At 41.0% G+C, this 23218-nt stretch overlaps 1 protein-coding gene across 2 annotated transcripts in view; it reads right to left on the bottom strand.

The window, feature by feature from the left end:
* Positions 1 to 20229, bottom strand: part of CLSTN2 (calsyntenin 2) — a 400483-nt gene extending 380254 nt beyond the window's left edge. For both annotated transcript variants that reach the window (XM_074911635.1, XM_074911634.1), the window contains exon 1: positions 19988 to 20229. In XM_074911635.1, coding sequence (XP_074767736.1) covers positions 19988 to 20096 — 109 coding nt within the window. In that variant the 5' untranslated portion in view covers positions 20097 to 20229. The remainder of the gene's footprint in view (positions 1 to 19987) is intronic.
* Between the last annotated feature and the right edge of the window lie 2989 nt (positions 20230 to 23218).

The raw sequence follows: 23218 nt of genomic DNA, 5'->3' as shown, positions 1-23218 counted from the left end.
ACAGAGTGCACATAACTTGCTTCATTACCCATCGGTTGCTATGACACTATGTAAGAAAGCCGACAGAGGCCTTTTTCTTTATTGAACACAGACTGAGAGCATTCACCGTCCTGTGACAGAGAAGCTGCAAAAATGTACACTCCAGGAGAAGCTTTCATCCTTTGGACAATCTGAAGAACAAGCCAGGATGCTGCTCAAATCCTTCAGCAAAGGCAGCAAACACACCTTTCAGCTCCAACTTTGTCAGAGTCTGTGAGAGGAACTGGCTCTGGAGATCATTGCAGGAAGGCTGCAACCAATACTATTAACCACTTGAACATTTGTGTCCAGAGCCGGCGTGCTCTCTCGTCCAGTAAAGGCATGCAAGTTACACAGACTCTCTTCCTGAAGTAATCAAAATAAATATATCAATAAACTTTACAATATCTACCAGTTTCAATAAAATATAGTGCAAAAGGAAGAGAATTGTTTGAAATCTAGCAATGTCACCAAAGGAAAGAAAGAAAAAAACAATCCCAACACAAAAAAAGTACAACCACCAAAACACTGAACAAGAAAATCCCAACTGTTTCTCAGGAATAGTACAAAATCCTGAGGGAAGAAATGTAGGCTGGGACTAAAACACCCACAGTGCCAGTACTGCTGGTACAGTCCCCACAGCAGTGTTCAGAAATGCAATTGACTTCTTGCACTTAAAAGGGAAAGTCTCCAGTGTGTGCCATTAAGGACAGCTCCAGATTGCAAAAGAGCAAGAGGAGAGAAAATGGAAATCAAGGAAAGAACCGACTACCTTGAGTATCTTCAAGCTAATTAAACTTTTTGGAATAAAACATTTGGGCAGTGGAAGCTGTTTTCTTAATCATTTTAGTGGAATATAAACAAGTTTTCATCACACTACACTATAAATCAAGGTTCTTTTTTCACATTTGCTTTAAAAGCAGAGCTGTGAATGAATGACAATGTATTCATTCTACCATCACCACTCACTTTATGACAGAATCTGGAGATTATTTTGCCCAGTCACACGAGCAAAAGGAGCCAGATAAAGCCTATGCTCTAGCTCCATATAAGAAAGGATGCATTGCTTGCTTTTTGCACACCACCTCATTCCTCACTCCACCAGTTATACAAAGTTAAAACATCTGAAGAAATGGCCTGGTAGAACAGATATTCACAGAATATGGCTCATAATGAAGTGCAGAATTTAAAATAGGAACTACATCACTTCTTTCACAAAGAATCAGCAGCAACAGAAAATAAACTGCAAGTAAAATCCTGCCTGTGGAATCTCAAAGAACCAAGAAGGAAGCGTGAAGATCAGCAAATCTATGGTTTCTCATGAGTGATGTCTTAGACCTGGGCCCAGAGCCTTCTTTCTTTCCAGTGCAGTGAAATGCAGTGAATTTTGTACTGTTATCAGCTGCATTCAGATGTATTGGTGATGAAACTTTCTAATCCATCTTCTTGTCAGAGCTGCTGAGAAACAACCTTGTCTATCAAACAAACACTAAGCATCTTCAGCTCAGTGTTGGACGAATCATTAACTGCCTTTAGACTTTTAATAACACAATTTTCCTTCTGTGTCCTGGTTCAGCTAGGATAGGGTTAAGTTTCCCCAGCAGGGGGAAGGGATCTCCAGCCGTGTTATTCATACCATGCTGACAGGTCTGGCACGGCAGCACGGGAAGCTTTCCCGTGTGGCTTTGGTCACGGAAAGCACACGCAGCAGGCTGGCTGTGTTCACTATGGTATTTCTCTGTATATCTTTTGTCTTGTTTACTGTTATTGCTGTTTGTTGTTGTTATTATTGTGATTGCTGTTGTTCAGATTGTTTATCACACTGTTGTATTAAATGGCTTCTTATTTTAACCCAGGGTTTGTGCCTCACTTCCAGCCTGACCGGCTGAGAGTGGGGGAGGGTCAACGGCAGCGTGGTCTCCGGTCCCAGCAGGGCTTAAACCAGCACATTCTGCAAAAGCTATTTTAAGGAATTCCACTTAATTTTAATATCCTGCCAACTGCTTCATGATACCAATTACTTTTGTTAGGATGCAAGTCACTGGGATGTTAGGAATGACAACAATGGTCTCCCTGTGCAAAATGCTTTATTGCTTAGTTTCACTGAACTCCAGAGTCAAGGGTTGCATCACTGACTGAAATGACTTGGCAATTAAATAGGTAAACCTGAATAGGTTATCGTCATCTTAAGAACAAGAGAAAGGCAAAAGGTCAAGGTAGGCTAAACAGCCTTTTCCATAAACATAAGAAAAATCTGAGCCTAGGATGAGCATAAAGCAATTACTTACACTCATACACTCTCCCAGCCTCAAACAATATTTGTCTCAAAGACCTCTTAAACAGGGACATCATCATTTTTGTTGTCTTCTCCTGCACGTTAAAATTTGCTAAACTAAAGGGTAGCTAAAACTAATGCAATAAAGGCACTTTCCAACACATCATTAGCAACGTTACTTGGCCAGATAGTAACTTGATCAGCACAAAATTTGTAAACAGATTTACAATCTTGACTCATACAAAGATAAAATTTTTAAATCAAACAACTCCCTATTCTTTTCTACTTTTCTAAAATTTAAAAAATAAAATTCTACTCTCTAAACTTAAGAAACCATGAAAAATTCACTCTCTCATTATACTTACCTGAACTACAAAAAGGTTATAAACAAGACTCTGGAGACCTCAGCCCACCTACCCTGACTTTACATGTGAACAATTCACAAAGAGGCTGCAGAAGGCAGGTTATTTTTAAAAACTGAAGACTAAAATCAACTGCATAATTTGACAGAAAGAAAATATGAACTAGAGAAAAAGGAATAAAGTCAATTATAATTTTTAATTAGCTTTCCAAGCTATTCAATGAATGTTGGTACTCATGAATAGCAATCAATACTGCATTTTAGTGATTTGTTATGCAAATAAAGAACATCAGAAGTATTATCCCACCCAAAAGTTAATACCCTTAACAAAAACTCAAAAAAATCTATTTGCACTTATTATAAAGGAGAAAGACAGACAGAACACAGAGAACTTTACTGGAATTTGAGCTAGTTCAATAAAGGTACCTAGTTATATTCAGGAACAATTTCCACAGTTCAAAAGAAAGATCTTGATACCTAGATGTTTTTGAAACACCAAGTCCAAATTCACAAAAGACAGTTTGTTCAAGAACTATAGCAGAAAAAGTGAATTATTAGCACATGTAAAGTGAGTTTTTAGTCTTAGTATAGTAAGAACAAAGCCAGTATCTCTATTTGAATTAAAAAAAAAAAAAAATCCAAAACACAAAACCCACCAATAACAACAAACAACCAAACCACTGATACTGGTCACACTGAAGCCCAGTCTGAATACAGAGGAAGCATGGACAAAACTCATTGAATTCCTGATATAAATACTAGGAAGCCAGGATGAGCCACAACTTAGCTGTTTCACATTTGTTCTATAAGCAGAGAACAGCAGTTGCCAGAGCTGCCAGCTCATACCTTTCATATGCACACATGGCAGGATTTCAAATATAGGCACATGTAAGTGTACAAAGCCAAATTTTACCCTTGCATGTTATTTCCACTGATATTCAAAAATATCACATATGCAGCTGCATGCTTAACACACTATAGACAAAAATTCATAAGGAACATCAAGTTATCCCTAAGATATAGCAGTCAGGAGCTGATGAGAACTTATTTTAAAATAACCCCATCAAAACCATTCTTTATTTCTCTACTGTTCAGCTGCAGACTATAGTAATAGAACATGTTAATCTCCAGCAGAAGTGAGGTGTTCTACTGGTCCCATAGAAGTTTCACTTTATCTTACATATAACCAGACATAAAATATTGCAAGTATCACTGGTAAATCTTCTCCATCATTTCTGCAAACACAAAGGAGCATGATCCCACATGATTTGTCGTGTTTTCAAGCACACTACCTACTATATTTCTATTTTAGGTCACAAAAAGTATGGAACATTATTTCCTACACAGCTATGAAAGATGCTTAACACAATTTCTAGTTGACATTCTGACCTTTTGTGTGCAAACTTGCAGATTAATGAGTGTCTGCACACAGGGCCTGATTCAACTCTTCTATAGTTAGTAGAAAGTTTCACTGATTTCAATGCGAGCTGATGTACCACTAAGGTAAACATATACTTCTGAATAATATGTTCCCCTTCCAGAAAAAAAGGCATACACTTTTCCCTCATTTGTTGTAAAATAAATACTGCATTAAAATTCCCCTGAAGCAAAAGTATCTTCAGTTAAATCACTGCAGTGAACTGTGCAACAAATTTTCAGGGTCACACTCTTCATAGAAACCATTTGGATACATAAGTTGACAATGACATCTTCAATCCCCTTCTGCAACTGAGTGATCATGTTCACTCTTCATCAAACATATCTTTAAGAAAATATCCTAGCATGAGTACATGACCCTGGAACCCTTGTGCAGTTTGAGTAATCAATTTTTATGAGAACTACAAGGGAACTCATTATCCTCCCAAGGCAGGCCCAACTGTTGTTGAGACATGTATCTTGAAAGGCATATGAAGTGCCTTCCAGTTGAAGGACAGAAGTCACCCTCAAAGATTTGCTATATATACTCCAGAGTTTAGAACAAAGCATATTACCCATCTAATGGGTCATACAAAGCTGGTGGCAATTAGTTCCATTTAATAATGGGAAAGCCAAATGTAAGGTGACTTATGACTAAGGAAATGAAAGCTGTATCGATTGTTCTACCACACATTTCAGATCAAATTCCTGCAACAACAAGCACTAAATTAGGAGCAGAGCTCTACCTTACAAAACACTAACTTCAAAATGTTTGAGAATATGAAAGGATACAGGCTGTATTTAATTTGCTCTGTAATTCCCAGGTACCGTACAGATCTCAAGGTGCTGAAGTTTGATAGACTTACTATATACAATAATGTGCATCAGGAAAATATTGCCCAGTTTGGAAAGTTCTTTACTAACTTTTACATTTAGATCTGTGATTTGAGATGTAGTTTGTAATAACAAACATGAAACCAGCCAAAGCATTACAAACCAACCAAGAATTTTGTTTTTCTGCAACTGCAAAGTCCTTCAGTTCAAAGCTAACATCACCTTTGGAGACTTTAAGGTACATCTCTTAGGATGCAGGGAAGGAAGCAAGACCAGAATATGATGTCCCACATGATGCTGTTCCCTTTCTACTATGTGAGAAGAGACTAGCACAGCTATTAGCACTATCCAGGAATGAGGCAAAATGCTGTTCTTCTAAAGGTTCCTACCATTCATTTCCTTGCTTGCCTCCCCTCCCCATCATCAAATTTCTCCTTCGGTGCATGCAACAATAGCTGAGAAAGATAGCTGTACATTATACACATGGAAATATTGCAAAGAGCAACCTTTACACAGATTATAGCCAGCGTTCTCCAGGTCCCAAGTGATTCAGCTACCCTGTATAATATTTGGCCTTCAGTTTCCTACTTAGTTCAACACAGTCATTATATTTATTGCAGCAGAAAAGTTAAAAGGTCGAAAGTGTGTTCTTGGGACAATCACAATTTATATCAGAGTAATTGCTTATGTGAATACTAGTTAAATTTCTAATAGGGAGTCAGCTTAAAAGAACTGGATCAGACAAGATCTGGAAAAAGATACCCAAGAAACATTTTGTGAAGATAAACCTAAAAATCCTTTACAATAATGCTACAGTCAGCACTTCATACAAAGTATTTAAGAGGTAAACTTAAAGACAGACTAATATTCATTTTCCTTCTATGTCCCAGTTTACCCCTCGGCTATTCTCAAGGTTTCACTAAATCTACTAATCTGCCAATACTGATAAGCTTTGCAAAAATATATTGGGTTTTATTAGCTTCCAGTGAAATAGAAGCTGGGCTATAATTAAGTTTCTATAACATACCTTATTCCCTTGTCCTAATTTATTTTTAGGATTTGTGACCTCAGTGAGAACCACTCCTTGAAATGTAGTCAAGCCAAGACACCCGAAAGTTTACAGTCTTTCAATGTCTTCCCAACAATCTGAAATCTTAGGAGACTGAGCTCATGATCACCAAGGCTCCTGGCTCCCAGCCCCTTTCTGCCTGTTAGGATTTGTAGTGCTGGAAGCACTGAAGCCTTCGGAACATCAGGACTTGAATTACCAGTGTCTGCTTATCAAAATACCAAGATTTTTTTGCCTCCTCTGTTGATCTTGCAATAGCTAAATGTTCTCTCTTGTACAAAGATGTATTTGGTATGGCTATTGTGAAAGACTTCCTCGTACACAGCCTCATTCTGTACAGAAAGCATCTAAATTGTTCAGTTTCAAATATTTCCAAAGGTTAAGCTAAACCATGCATGGGTTTACCTCTTACTTCATGTTCAGATGGAGGGTTTAAGAAATTAATACTGCATTTTTAGATTTATCCTCTAGCAAATACCACTATAACTTAAGGAATATATACTCTTTGAAACTAGGAAACAAGAGAGACAAGTTTTCATTTTGTAGAATGTAATTTTGGCCCTGGAAAAAGGTTGCACCATAACTTCAGGGAAATATTTACTACATTTTCAGGATCATCTGAAATGAAACTACTTCCCAAATAAAGGCACAGTCAATAGACATCTCAAAATACTGCATAACTTAACATTTTGTCCTTGATATTATCCCTTGCTTATCTTCATCACACCAGTTCCTCCTCATTAAATACTTGTATACATATTGTACATATGTTTTAACACCCCCAAGAACCAGTAAAGTGTTCTGCAGACACTAACACAGACTGTAGGCATGCAAACACCATGTTTTTCTGCTTGTCCATTTAGCCAGTGTTCATTCCACGTGCCAAGAGATGCTCCCTTGCAGAAAGGAAAGGTACACAATGCGTCACTGCTACTGGAGTGTATTTCTGTTTGAGGGGAAGTGTTCTTTAAAAAAATAAAACAGAAGCATTTGGAACGTCATAGAAATTAACGACGTAACATTTTGTTGCCACCTATGTCCTAATGGAACTCACAATCTAAGGTAACCAGCTAAGTGTTGGAATCCTACCCTAAGTACAGGATCTGCAACATGCAGAGTAGCCAGCAGTAGATTCCAGCACTGCTTCTATTGCCCAAGAAAACACACCACTGCTGTTTTAGCTCCAACTACATAGAATAGAGTGGGGTTTTATAGCTTTTGATGCAAGTTTCATAAAACAGACATAATTAGGCTTTCAACACTTTTCTCCAATACATACTCACCTAAAAAATTCCAAATCTGCATGATGAGCTGTTCTGGCAAATACTCAGTCCAGAACTGAGAAAAATTACACAGAATGCTTTTTTGAAAGCTTCTGACAAGTTAAAATAACACAAACAAATCTCCATATTGAATCATATACTTTAATCAGTCATAGAATGGTTTGGGTTGGAAGAGACCTTAAAGATCCTCCAGTCCCACCCCCTGCCATGGGCAGGGACACCTTCCACTAGCCCAGGTTGCCCAAAGCCCCGTCCAACCTGGCCTTGAACACTGCCAGGGAGGGGGCAGCCACAGCTGCTCTGGGCAACCTGTGCCAGGGCCTCACCACCCTCACAGGGAAAAATTTCTTCCTTAGATGTAATCTAAATCTCCCCTCTTTCAGTTTAAAACTGTTACCCCTTGTCCTATCCCTACACCCCCTGATAAAGAGTCCCTCCCCATCTTTCCTGTGGCCCCCTTTAAGTACTGGAAGGCCATTCTAAGGTCTCCCCAGAGCCTTCTCTAGGCTGAACACCCTCAACACTCTCAGCCTGTTCTCACAGGGGAGCTGCTCCAGCCCCTCATCATCTTCGTGGCCTCCTCTGGACCCACTCGAGCAGGTCCGTGTCCTTCTGATGCTGGTGCCCCCAAGAGCTGGACACAGCACTGCAGGGGGGGAGGTCTCACAAGAGGGGGAGAATCCCCTCCCTCGACCTGCTGGCCACTGTTTTCTTGATGCAGCCCAGGACACAGTTGGCTTTCTGGGCTGCGAGCGCACATTGCTGGCTCGTAATTAGTTTTCCACCCACTAATACCCCCAAGTCCTTCTCCTCAGGGCTGCTCTCAATCCACTCATCACCCAGCCTGTGTCTGTGCTCAGGACTGTCCTGACCCATGTGCAGGACCTTGTACCTTAACATGGGACCACAGCCTCAACTGGTTTAAAATGGCATTGCTAACTTATGCCACCCACAATTTTATCCCCTTTTAAAGGTACCCTTTTCCAGTTTCTTAGTGAAAACACTGAAACTCTTGCCATATAGATTTAAGAAGCTTTAAGTATTGAAACTTTAAAAACAATTTATAAAAGTTTGGAAGCATGCAGAGAACAATTTATGTTTGCAACTTAATGAGTTTGAAGTGCCTGTTATTTATTTACTAAGACTGACATTTTGCGTCCTATAAGAATTTTTATTTTATATTCAAACCTACATAGATTAAATTACAAAAGAAGGGATTCACATTGGACAAACCTTTTATTATTAGAAACAATCACATATACAACTAAGACTGACATTTTTTGAGGACATGTTTCCACCAAAAATACCTTCTCACAGATATTTTTGCTATTCTTCACAAGTAGCTCCAATACCTTTTGATTTACAGATCTCTACAAATTTAGAGATGGACAGCTGAGTGGTAATACAAGCCTACTAAAAATAGATTTGTTTTTCTTGATTATTTTTTGCAGTCATTTGAAGCGGGCCACAGACCCCACAATACCAAAGACTACAGTTAAAGGAGGAGTGCAGAGGAAAGGAAAGAAAAAAAAAATATTTCCCAAAATAAATCTTCAAATTCTACTCTTCAAATTGTTTTGTCTCAAGAACTATGTGTCTCACCTTCTGGCTTTCACTTCAGAAAAAAACTGAAATAACTGCACTTTGATCTTCCCATTTTATACATCCACATTGTTTACACTGGTTTTGAGGAAGAAAAAGATAGAAGCCAAATACAGAGTCCAGTGCTTTTCCATTTATTACACCAAATCAACGGTTGATGAATCTACCTTAGCTAGATTTATAGGCTACTATCATAATGCAGACTTCTTAAAGCAGCTTAGCATAAATCACACTGATATAAATCTTTCTAGGTTTTATTTCTTTACACAAGTTAAAAATTCTGTTAATCAAGATCTTAAAAGTTTGTTGTCAGTCCTAAGAAGAAAAAACAATGGCAAATACCATCTGTTCAACTGTAGTTCAGGAATTTTTAAAATAGTTCAAAAAAGGAAGATGGGAAAAAATCCCTTCAAACACGATTGCCATACAGTTTCTTCAGAAATACCTCAATTCTTATTGCCAAAGCATTCCATTATATATTGACCTCTGGTATTAGCCTTTGTGAAACTAACTCCAAAACAGATTTTTAGAAACCAACATCTATCACAGAAAACCATGAGACCTCTCAGACTATTTTATTTCACCAACCCGTATTTCCCAAGTTCTGCTTGTAGCCAAGAAATTCAACCAAATTACTGCAATTTTGCAATATAGACAAAGTGTAGTGATGTTCTCCAGCTAGATTTTTATTGCATTTCAAACAATCAGGTGTAAGAAAAAAAACCCACAAAGTTATGAGGGAAATGCTCATTACTTCATTTGTGTTTGTAAGCTTTTGTGATATACCTTCATCACCTTTTCACTTCTTCCTCAAGTAGGGTTTACTATCATTTAAAGAATAAAAGATTACATTTCCTGAGTCTTTTGATTTCAAAAGCTTTAAGGAAAAAAACAAATATCTTAAAAGTCAATAAAAATGTCACAAGTCATTAAATCCTTGTAAACTGATAATGGTCAGCATAAGCATGTGCATATTTCAGTGAGAAGTCAGAAAGCAAGAAGAATTCAGTCTCAAAACTAAAATTATAGTCCGATTTTTTCACCCATTTTACTTTCTCCAATCTGCTAGCAAATAAGTGATGGATGAACGCTGATCAGAAAACACCACGGTCTTAATATTTAGATTTGCTGATAATTTTCTTCAAATGAAATAAAGGTGTCCCACTTCACTTTAATTGTCCTAAGACATGTATAGGGAAGTAGCAGTAAGGTAAATAAAATGTCATTCTTAATAAATATTATTAAAAAAGATGACAAGTACTATCCATCTGGTATACACAACTTCAAGTGATTAGTTTTATTTAAAACATCAACAAAAAACAGTTTCACAAAATGAGTACAGCTGAAACCTTGGGAAACTGCAGCACTGCTTGTCTTCACTATTCTCATAGCGTTTAACTAGTAAGAGACAGGAATCATGGGGACAGGATTGAAGACTGTTTTCACCTTGTTGCCTCATTGACTGACTCCATTTTAGAAGTCAACATAGTGAAGAATTACCATGCTTAAATCTGTAGGATCATCATCTTGGTCTACATTTCACTTAATAGTTTTAAGTTGAATGAAAAGCGCTTTGGGGAAAAAAAAAAATTTCTATTGACTCAATGAAAGCAGTTATACCATAGGAAGCCATAAGGTAAAAAAGATTAAATCAAACATTCAAACATTCTTCCTGTTTGGTTAAAGGCAACTATTAGCAGAAGAACATTAAAAGCTTTGAAAGAACTGTTTACATTTATACTAAAACACATAAAGGATGAAACCCCGATTCCACTGAGATACACTGCAAATCTCGCATTGATTTAACAAGGGTCAAGATTTCATATACACAGAACAAACATCTAAATAACAGCATTAACTGCTAGGAAACTGCAATTCCATACAGAACCATCTTTACAATCAATACAGAGAGAAGTCACATTAAAATGAATTGTAAGTCAGGACATACACTTATTTTATCCAAAAGCACTTTCTGGAATTGGATATTAGGCAAAATTGTCTTTCATAGCCCAATAGTCCTAAATAATATATTGGTTAACTTGCACTGGAGCTGAATGATCTTGAAGATACCCAGTCCCATAAGGGCCCAAAAAAATGGAACCATTTTGAGTATTTTTCATTGCTGCCAAGCTTGGCCATGTCATACAGACTCCAACTATACCAGAAAGACAAAAGTAGGGACATTTTGCCACCAAACAACATAACATAAAAGATTGTTACATAAACCCCTGCAATTTCTTAAAAGACAGGTTTTAAGAATTATCCATCTCCCACATTATGTCAGATGGGGGGGGGGGGGGCACGCAGGGGAGCAATCCCATTTAGATTCAGTGTGGTTTAAACACCAAACTTTTTCTCAATAACTGACATTTTAAAATGTCAGATTAACTGATGTAGTTAGAGATACATATAAATATTTTTCTGACTGGAGCTTTTATGCTTATTTTATTAAGAAGTTGCTTGTAGTTTTGATGCCATATTAAAACACGTAATGTTTTAACAACTTATTCTTAATAACTCTTACTCAACAGCTATAAAGCAGGTTTTTTTCTGGAATACAAGCAGCAAAAAATAGGAAGTCATTTAGAATGACCTCTCCTAAATTACACTTTAGAAATCTACACATTTTTAATATTTAAATTCACTCATTAATCTAGTCTATATAGTAAATTTGCAGTTCATAAAAGAAAACAAAACAGTCGCATTACAGGCATCCTATAGATGTCTGCCCAAAGCCCCACAGCATATGTGCACAGTCCTCTCCAACTGGGTATACTTGTTAGCATGCTTAAATACCCTGATTAGTATAAAACTAAGAGAAATTTTCACTCTACAGTTTCACAGTCATTCAGAAGAAGTGAGATTACACAAACAGAGTTCACAAAGATGTAAACAACATGGAAATGAAGGCTCAGCTTTTCTTTCAGCAGTAGGGTTTACTCTGAAGAAATAGTTGCACCAAAGCATACTCAGCAAGTCCACACATCCTATTCAAGGATTTTTGGCACACTCTAACCTTACACTGCAATCTCACGTGACATGAAACACAAAACATATTGTGAAGTTTTCTTTCAAGTTTGTATCATTTCTTATACCCCACAGTTAAGTATGTAGGCACATATGTATGTACACAAAATTGTTTAAAATATAGAGCATACATATATGCATGATTTTATATTTTTTTTCTGAACACTACGTAAATCGTAGATAAGACATCCTGTTATGCTATTCTTCAAGAAGTAATGAAGTACAGGGAAGTATATGATGGTGCAGAAAGCACTTTGTATACTACATCATAAAGTGACAGACAAGTAACCCTGTCTCTATGTACGGTGACAAGTTTAACAACTCTTTAAATCACGCCACACATGTCTCTTGCAAAATTCCTTAAAATTTATTTTTACAAACACCCTTTCCAAATCATGACAACTTTTCTATTTTTAAATACAGCACAACATACTAAACTCATAGATGTCTAACACAATAAAACACAATAAACACAAACTTTTAGTCAGAAAATATTTTTGATAGAAAAAATGTTATATCAAGTTTGTGTGTATATATATTGAAAATACATAAATGTAATATCAAGTTTGATATTAGGCTTCTTTTTCCCACCTCTAGTTCTTTTCAAACTGTCCTTTTATACTTATTACTTTGAGTCATGCTCTTCAGACCTGTCAACAAGGTTCACCTGTTCTCTGATTGTTAAGTTCAACAGACTCTGATTCCAGATTCCTAGTCATCCTCCTCTCTACCTCCACTGCACTTATCAAAGGTACCAATATAGCATTTAACATGGGCTTGCCACTGTGCTACTTAAAACCTGCATTTATGGAAATGAAAAACTGTGCCAAGTCTCAAATAATCTAGGATGTTCTATAAAGTTCAGCATAAAACCCATAACAAAAAGCCATGATTTGTGTTCAGCAAGTAAGCCAATTTCATAAGTCACAACCCCCCAACATTTACTGGGCTGTCTGTGGGGAAGACCACAGGAAGAGTCACCCTGTAAGAGAACAAGGGACAGCTGAAGCTTGGATCCCTGTCTTTGACAACAGCCAACTGCAAGCAGCTACCAAAGAGAAAAACACACATATAGTGCTGCTCCTGGATAGTCTCCCAGCCTCCAGCAGTAGGCTGTATAAGACCACTTCAACTAGAGTTTGTGCCTTTGTGTTTTATGCACATGGATTTTACTTTTTTTTCTATTTCATGAAGCTGTACAATCTTTTGCTGAATCCATCTGAAGCTTTAGCACCTCCAACACCCTGCAGCTTCTCCTGTAGAGAAGGCTTTGGGGATAAGCTGATGTTGTGGGTTGACTCTGGCTGGATGCCAGGTGCCCACCAAAGCTGCTCTATCACTCCCCTTCTCAGCTGAACAGGGGAGGGAGAAAATATAACAGAAGGCTCATGGGTCGAGGTAAGGACAGGGAGAGATCACTTACCAATTATCATCTCAGGCAAAACAGACTTGCCTTTGGGAAATTAATTTATTACCAGTCAAATCAGAGTAGGATAATGAGAAATAAAACCAAATCTTAAAACACCTTCCCCACGATCCTCCCTTCTTCCTGGGCTCAACTTCACTCCTGACTTTACCTCCTCTCCCGCAGCAGCGCAGGGGGACAGGGAGTGGGTGTTGAGGTCAGTCCATCACCCCTTGTCTCTGCCAGTCCTTCCTCCTCAGGGGGAGAACTCCTTGCACTCTTCCCCTGCTCCAGCATGGGGTCCCTCCCATGGGAGACTCCCCTACAAACTTTCTCCAATGTGAGTCCTTCCTATGGGCTGCAGTTCATCACAAACTGCTCCAGCATAGGTCTGCCATGGGGTGCCTTCCTTCAGGTACAGAACGCTCCGGCGTGGGTGCCCCACAGGGCCACAGGTCCTGCCAGGAGCCTGCTCCAGCGCGGGCTTCCCACGGGGGTCGCAGCCTCCTCCGGGCACCCCCTGCTCTGGCGTGGGGTCCCCCCCGGGCTGCAGGTGGGTCTCTGCTCCCCCGCGGACCCCCCTGGGTGCGGGGCACAGCTGCCTCCCCACGGGCTGCCCCACGGGCTGCAGGGGAACCTCTGCCCCGGGCCTGGAGCGCCTCCTGCCCTCCTCCTGCACTGACCTGGGGCTCTGCAGAGCTGGTTCTCTCCATGTGCCGACTCCTCTCTCCTGGCTGCAATTGCTCAGTGGGTTTTTTCTCTCCTTAAATACATTATCCCAGAGGCGCTACCGCCGTGGCTGACGGGCTCGGCCTGGGCCAGCAGCGGGTCCGTCCTGGAGCCGGCTGGCATTGCCTCTGTGGGACATGGGGGAGGCTGCCAGCAGCTTCTCACAGAAGCCGCCCCTGTAGCTCCCCCACTACCAAACCTTGCCACACAAACCCAATACAGCTGAATAAAGTTGCCTGTTTGTTTGGTATCAAAGATGTGAACATCCTATATGCTTGATTCAAACACCTATTTCTAGACTGTGATTCAGTAAACTATGCTAGAGAACAGCAGGAGATACTACTTCACAATTGTGGAACACTGTACCTTCTGAGGACGGAAGGGGTTTATCTAGAAGAACACACAAATGAGCATGAGAATGTCCTGAAGAGGAACAGCTGCAGCAGCTGCCACTGAAGGAGGGCTGCTAGTCTGCAGACAGCATCTGTAGAGAGGCCAAGGAATGGTACAAGGTGCCTGAAGAAGCATCTTGGGTGATAAAACATTTAATAAAAGGTCCATATTGCCTCCAACTGTTTTCTTTCTCCAGTAGCAAAATCATTGCAATGTTTTCCATGTAGTTTGAAGCTCAGATTTTGGGATTACCTTAGGAGGTCACTGCATCCGTTCTCCTCCCTCCCAAAAAGTCTAGTCTATTATATGTGCTAATATTGTTCCAATTACTTATGACTCTCCAGTTAAAGGCACAAAAATACAAGAGAAGCTTTTCCTAAAGTCTATCCTAAATCTTTCCTGTTGCTCTTTACTTCTGGTCCTACCCACAGAGAGCATGGAGCACATGATTTCCTCCTCTGCTTTGCAGGAGCTTTTTATATACCTGAAAACTGTTTGCATGTTCCTCAATTCCTTTTCAGTTAACCACAACTCCTTCAGCATGTCAGGTCACTTTTTCTAGGCTTACCAATCTCGTTGTTCTCTGTTGGAACCAACTCCAGCAGGTCCAGATTCTACTTGAAGTGCAACATCCAAAACCAAAGATTTTTCTCCAGCTGAACCTTGAATAAGGATTTTATCTTTCAATGCTGTTAATGTCCTCTAAAGTATCCTGTGAAAATTGATTATAATTGTTTTAAAGGTTTTTTTTTTTTCTGTTAAATTTTGATTAATAAATCAAAAAGTGATAAGATAGTAGAGAGACTGAGAAACTGCCATTTGAGGACAATCACTAGGAAAGCCAGAAGTAAGTCCAGGATCCCTTTGTATATATCCCCTACCTGTTATTTTCAGGCTGCTCTTTTTTAAGGATACCAGAGAGAAAAAAAAAAAAAGTCTCCGAGAAGAGCTATACCTAGTTTATGGTCACAAACAAACTGTAAATTTGAGCCAGGACAAATCTCACTGCTACTGGGTTTTAAAATTTGTCTTTTAAAATTACACTTACAATAACATTAAGTAACATTAAACGTGTTTTAAATAATCAAGTCCTGATATATGACATATTTGCAAAAATAGGCTATGGACAACAGGGAACTACACTTGACATTAGCAATTAGCTTGCTATAGAAACAATGCATTTTATCTTTCATTTTCCCGTTACTTATTTCACAGTGGGGAAGCTCTCTCTACTAAATGAAGTGCTAGCTACACCACTCAGACACTCTATAGGAGCCAGGCAAGCTATTTGCTGCCTTGTAATACACCATTCTTGGAAACAAAAGGAACAGAAACAAACCACTTTGAGGCAACTAAGTCAAAATGAGGACCAAGAGGAAGCCAAGAATAAATGTACAAAGGGAGGAAAACAAGTGTATCTGAAGCTGGAATTAGAGGTTTGAAGTTACTTTTCCAAAATGTCCTATCAATCTGGCATAGAAACTCTGATACACAAAAAGCGCAGGAGAAAATTCACCCTCTAACATTTTTTTATCATATCAAATAACATCATCATGAACATTTTCAAGAGCTCTAGTAATAACGTCTGTTTCATAACACACACCAAGTTATAACTATATAAAACTAGTAATTTGCACTCTTTTTTTAACACCTAACAGATGCAGAGGAGTACTGGATCATCAACAGAAGTTTTCATTTAGAGTAAACTATCAGAACAAGGTGACAGTGCCTCAGAGATTCTAATCAGCTTTCACACACTTTTCCAAATATTTAAAGGGTGGAAAAAGAAAACTGAGGCCACTTTCAAGTGTACAGCTTGGCCGTGAGGAGGTCTATCCAGATACAGATACTGAATTTGAACTCCAAGAGCTGTCACTTCAAGAAAAAAAAGGCAACAAAACTATGACTCCACACTGCTCATGACACTTATTGTTTGGTGACAAAAGACATACCTTGCAGGGTGTTCTCTAAGTGGCACATGCTTTGCTTACAGTTGAAATATGCTTTGAAAGCTCTGAAGCTCTTAGGTTCCCAGTTCTGGTAGCCTTCCAAATAACGCAATTAAAATTGGTAACAATACGATTACAGCTGGCAAACATTCTCTAGCTTCATAATGACAACTTAAATATAGTTGTCAGTCTTTGATACTCAAATACCTGAATACCAAAGCAGTTATCAAATACTGATTTTTGTCTTTTGAGACCTCTGAATCATTTCATTATCTTGACACCCAAACTTCATAATCAGATGAATCTTTTATCCTATGAGACAGAAAAGTCAGTTTTCATTAATTACTTTTCAATCAAAACACTTAAAAAAAGAGTATTTGTGAAAAGGAATATTGCTATCTCCATTTACTGTTGAGAAAATAGAAACATGAAACCATTTACATGTGTTTTCCAGGGTTTCTTGGTGAGCACCAGCAACAGAAAGCAAGGTTGCTCCATCCCCCATCTTCTGATCTAAGCAGTGCACCAAATGTTACTTCTTATGTATTTTGAATGAGGATGAAGAAAAGGTTCTTATTTTTATCTCTCTCCTTTGAACTGATATGGAAATGTATTTCATGATTATTTACTGTAAAAAAAAAACCTACGAGAAACCATAGCATTATACAGAAAAATTCAGACACTGGGATTTGTCTAGAATGTTCTCAAAGATTTTCCTTCAATTTCTTCCCCCCAGGCTTTAAGCTTTCTTTCATGCAGACTATGCTGGCTCTGTCTCTCTGGGTTAGTTGTTTTTCTACTGCTGATAGTCATATCAGATGTATTCACATAATAGACTTGCCAAGCGGGACTGAATGTTCCATTGATTTGGAAGTGTCCTGAATGACTAAGACTTCAAGTTTTGCCCATGTAATTAATTTAATTGGAATCAAATATTCTTAGTTATTCAGATCAAGATGCTTTCAGCTGTACTGAAAAATTAAGATTAAAATGATGTTTATGTTAATGATGAAGTTCAAATACAGTCAAAGTAGAAAAGCTGACTAATTGGGTCTCACAAGGAATTTGGATATGGCAACCTTTTTAGGACTTCACCGAGTAGTTTAATAACACACACTAGAATACGATAGTAAACCATTTAAGAGATCAGCCTTATGCATAGATTTAAGAAAAAACAGAAAGAAAAAGTGAAATGCTGCAGGTAGTATTCCTCCCTGTCTTCAACCACATGCACCTATAAATTTTGAATGTGCTAAAAAAAAGAATTCTTACCCTTCTGCACATTCTATTTTACATAACTGAGGACCATGAGAGAGAGTCCAAACAATTTCCAGGCATCATTAATGCAATTTTGGTAATGCAAAAAGTGTGCCACTCCATCTTTTTGAACAAAGCTCTCTGAAAACACTTTAAAGAAACCATTTTTCTGTCCAAAATGGTGATTTTATTGGAACCTATGATAAAGATCCCAGGGTCAACAACCTGCTAGAAAGCTAACAAAGCCATAAATTGTATATGAATATTTAATACACAGATTAAGTTCTGTGACTGACCACTACTAAACATTATGACAATACCTCTTATAGTTGTTTTTCCATGGAAAAACTTTAGAGAGTCTTGCGTTTTTTCCTTTCTATGGAGAATAAACAAATTTTTCAGCCTTGAGATATTTTGTGAAATAAATTATTTTCTACTGAGTGAATCGTGAGAGCCAGGACTGTTTCTGTAATCCTTCTCCCCATCCCCAGAAACCTGTGGAGAAAGGAGGGGGGCACTGGTTTTGTTTTTGAAATGAGCAGCAGCAGACTGCAGAAAGGTAGATGAGATGAGATTCACGATCATTATCTTAGATTGTCCTTGCTACTCTCTACAACAGGATGCTTAAAGCACCTGAAGCTTTGTACATAGTACATCCTACCTGCATCTCCAGACAGAAAGAACCCACCTTCAAACTAAAAGTCAAGTTTATGATTACAGTACCAAGTTTCTCAAGTGTGTGTGTGATACCCACAAAATGCTGGGGAAAGGCAGGGAGGGAAGGAAGAGTCTACAGAGTATATCAGATATCAACTTCATACAGTGACAAGATACATCATTTCATTTATTAATCCTGTATTATAGTCTCCGACAATATCTAATTTTAAGAAACAAGATATATAAAATATTAAGTGGAAACTTAGAGCACTTCAATATCAATAGAAGTACCCTTAAAATGTCTATTTTTAAATACTAAATACTGGTAAATTGTGGCTAGTTATCCAAAAATGCTCTTTGCAGCCCTCCAGCGGTCAAACACAAAGTGGAACCCAAGAAAAACAACTCCGGTTTGTCTGATGAACTACCTGCAGCATTTAAAAAGACATCTCCCACGAACTAGAAACTCGCATCCTCGTCTAAAGAAAACGAGATAATTATGTTAAAATACATAAGAAAATAAACAGGTGGAAAATAATTTCCCTCCATCAAAGTGTTCCACGTTATTTGTTGTATCACACAGTTAATCTGCCCGGAAAACACTGTATCCCGCCAGGACCTGAAGATACAGGTTGGGTGAGTAACAAAAGTAGCAGTTTCCTACAGTTACTTTCTGCTATTCATGCGGTTAATCTAAAGTTAAGGCAATGCTTGCTGGAAAGAATCAGTTTCCTCTCAGAGTTAGGACTCGTGCAATTATCTTTTTAAGAAAACAAACAAACAAGAGCCAAACACTTAAGTCCTCCCTTGTCTCTCCCACACGCATGCACAAGTAAAATAAAAGGCAAAAGTCTCGTATAAAAGTAAGAAGACTAGAACCGCTTTTAGGTAATGTAAAATAAACTGAGAGTTCTCAAAACTAAGTTTTTAAAACTCGGGGCTAGAAAGTCAGACCAGACCTGCAAGAAAACACTACCAACGAAAAGGAAAACCAAAGGAAAGAAGACCCTGGCCCCCGGGAGCTCAGAACCCTTCCGAGGGGGCGGCGGGGGCAGCGCTGCGGACGGCGAGGTTCGCATCTCCGCGGCAGCCCGCGCCTCCGCCGAGCGGCGGGGCCGCCGGGGCAGCGGGGCGCGGATGCTCCGGGTGCCCGAAGCCACGGCCTCCCACAAAACTTCACGGCCGCCGCCGTCTGCTCCCGCGCCCCTCCCGCCAGCCCTCCCGGGCCGCTTCCCTCCAGGGGGAGACCCCGACCCACGCGGTCCCCCCGCGCCCGACTCCCGGAGCGGCCCCCCCCCGCTCAGCTCAGCGGCTTCCAGCCGCCCTCTCCCCGCCGCCGCCGGGCACGCCCGAAAAAGTAGCGGGCAACGAGTTGCCGGGAACCGGCCGAGGAAGCGGCCCGGGCGCAGCCGCCAGCGCCGCGGCCCCGCGCCCCCTCCCACTCGCCCGATACCCCCCCCCCCCAAACTTTCTGCTTCGCCGCCTCTCCGGGGAGGGTCGCGCCCCCCCGCCGCAGGGTGACGGCTCCTCTCAGAGCCCGCGGCAGAGCGGCGGCGCGGCCCCTCTCCTCCCGGCCCGGGCGGGGGCACCGCGGTCCCCCCCCCCCCGGCCCCGCCGCCCAAGTACTTGCGCGCCGTCCGCGGGCTGGCGGGCGGCGGCGCCCCCGCCCCGGCGCTCCCGCTCGCCCCGGGGCCGCCGCCCGCGGTACCTGCCTTTGGCGGCGAGCGGGCTGCCCAGCCCCGGCTCCGGCCCCAGCAACACCAGCAGGAGGAGGAACGCCGCCGGCCCCCAGCAGCGGCAGCGGCAGCCGCACGGCCGCATCCCCGCCGCGGCGCCGGCCCTCTGCGCGGCGGCTCCCGGCGGCTGTCTGCGGGGCGAGGCGGCGGGCGGGAGCGAGCAGGCTGCCGCCGCGCCGTCATTCGCCCTCACTGCCAGCACCGGGGCGGCTCCGGCGCCCGCCCCGGGACCGCGGCGACGTCACGGGGAGGGGAGGTGTGAATATTCATGAGCGGAGGCGGGGGGCGCCGGGCTCTGCCGAGGGGGCAGCGCCGCCGCCGGGCCCGGCTGGGAGGGGCGGGGCGGCCTCGCGCACCTGCTCGAGCAGGTGCCGCCGGTGCCCGCGCGGCGGGGCGGGGCCGCAGCCGGGGCGGAGGTGGGGAAGGGCCGGCGGCGGGAGCGGGGCCGGCGGGAAGCGGCTCTGGTGGAGGACGCAGGGGGCACCGGGGCGGGAAGAGGCGGTGTCTGGAAGAAGGGAACACTCCGGGAAGATGGAGCAACAGTTTAGTCAATTTGGAGGAGAAATAGGAAACCTCGGAAACCCGAGGTGGGAAGAAAGCTCGGGAGGAGAATGTGAAGTGATTTTGTGGGAGGAAGAGGACAAATCACCATTGGTTTTGGTAAAGTGGAGAAATGAACAGGAACCAGGCAAGATTTCAACCCCCAGAGGTGGCGAGTGGCCGGGTGTGGCTGGGAGGAGTGTGGGCAAGGAGAGCTGTGTGGTGGGGTCTCCGAAATTACACCCAGGTGAGAGTCATGCCCAGGACTGCAGGGGTCTGAGAGATGCTGGAGGGAAAGCACAGACAAAAGCGAGCACGCTCACTGTAAGCATAAGCTATACTAGTTGTAAAATTACAGCTATGTACAGGCTGTAAGAGCCACAAGGAATTATTGCAGGGTCCCCTCCCTGCATCAGGTGTTGTCTTACTTGTGCTCTATCCCATAATTGCTCATCCAAGCCACCTAACTCTGCAAAGCAAGTAAAGCAGATGTTAGAGCTGCAGTTCTGCTGGTTAATCACTTGATTATGTGAGTGTTGCCATTCTGACAGAGGACAAGTTCACGCTGCTTTAATGAAATGGTAGCAGTGTTAGTTGAATAATAGGTACCAAAGAGCAGGACTGGGGTCCATTCTACGTAACCCCATGTGACACTTAGAAGAAGGACATCACAATCATTGGGTAAAATATTTTCGGTTTGGGTCTTTACCATTATTCCTTGCCATTACCTTTCTCTATATGCATTGCTAGAAGCATGATTCACTGAGCAAATCACTTTGAGTAGATGGAAGGTTAGATTCCCTCCTCCTCCTTCCAACCACACACCCTGAAAAGGGAGGACGGGACACAGTGAGAAGGACCCAAGCCCTTTTCCAAACCTAAGATGTAACACTTCATCTGCTAGAGAATGAGACTGGAAATACACGTTTACTGTTCCATTTCATCCAGACAAAAAAAAATTCAAGATACACCAGTTGGGATAGACTCCTAATGCTCTTTTTTGTTGCTCATCTAATTAGTTAAGGAATCTGCTTTCCTGTAATCTCTATTGTGAGTTAGATTGGAACAGGCATAAAGAAAAATCAGGGAAAATCAGCAGTAAAATAATTTGGCATACCTGACAACTATGCACAGAAGGAATCATTTTTGCCAGCATTCAGTTGTTTCTCATGTTTGTGCAGAACAGGATTTTTTTGACGAGGAGTTCAGCTATTATAAGTCACTTCTGTTAGTCGGGAGGATACTCCTCCATCCCCAAAGTGTTAAATGTTCCAATGTTTGCTATGTATGCACAGTAAGAGTTTCCTGCAAAGAGCTCAAAAGCACTTCCAGTGTATGATACAAGGCTTGACCATGCTTCCTGATGCCCAGCTGGGAGCACACCACTACCTGTCTTGTGAAACCAGCTGTGTACACTGCAGCTGATCTTTTTTAAAGGTGCACTGCTGTGCTGAGTGCCCAAGCATCCATAACCTGGGGGCAAATAGTAAATGTAGTACAGAGAGATTTAACTTATCAACATGAATGGAAACTACAGGGTAAATCCATGTGGTCCTGGCCAAAATTGTCCGTATTTACAGCAGTCAGACTGCGAAGACACAGAAGGAACTTTAAGATCTATGGCATTTTAGTTTGTTGATTAAAAAACCCAAACAAACAAACCAAGCAAATAGCTATGTGACAAGCAGCAACCGAAGTCCATAATGCAATATCCTACTTTCTGAACGGTTAGAAATAGACCTACGGACTAACATATTAAAATAGTGTACATATAAACACAGCAACAAATTCAGAGGAGAGTATTTTCATAGAGTGAACTAACAAGAATTTGAGGAAGATAAAATTAGAAAAGATTGCTTTTTAAGAATTAACTTACTACTAACAATCCATAATATAACTGATTTGGTGGTGGTATCTAGAAAGTGGGTTTACAAGGTAGATGCTGTACAGGAAGATGCATCTTTCTTCTCAGCCAACTTAGAGACTAAATAAATAAGACAGATAACAATGAAATGAAACATGACAAATGTTACCCTATTCCACAGGCAGGGAGCTGAGGTACAAAAGATGAAGACACTTCACCAATAGATAACATTATATTGGTGTTGGAATCAAAAACTAATTTCTGCTGTGGTACCTTAATCAAAAACTGTTCTCCTTTTTACCTGATTGCGTTTATTTGTTGGCATGACAGCCTGGGTGTTCTACACTCTTCTGGTGGTGTCTTATACAAGTGATGGATGTAGATGGATAGAAATATTCACAAACAATAACGATAATGTAGCACTACGGAGAAATTTAAAGTAAATAATTGCCATTAAGTCCTACATTTTATGCTGCTTTGCAACTAGGTGTGTCTATTGGCTTCTCCAGCCTTTACCAGGGTTTAAGCAAGCAAGTTGAAAATCCTTTACTCATTTTACTCTTTCTGCCTTATCACTGTGTAATTGAAGGAGTGCATCTTGCCATTTCTGCTTCTGTACATTTGTGACAGAACGATTACAGTAGGGAAATGTATTATTTAGTCTCAAGCAAGACTTTGCTGAAGGATTACCTCTGACCTGAGATCCATCCATTCACGTGTCTAGAACGACCACTTTGTTCTGACATGTTTTATTTGTCTTATAAAATAGAAATTCTAAAACAAGGGGGAAAAGGTCATAGCCA

This window comes from Athene noctua, chromosome 8 (genome assembly GCF_965140245.1).
Source record: "Athene noctua chromosome 8, bAthNoc1.hap1.1, whole genome shotgun sequence".
In the NCBI taxonomy this organism is placed as follows: Eukaryota; Metazoa; Chordata; class Aves; order Strigiformes; family Strigidae; genus Athene; species Athene noctua.
Note: the sequence above shows the minus strand (reverse complement) of the source record. Positions and strands in the feature narration are given on the sequence as shown.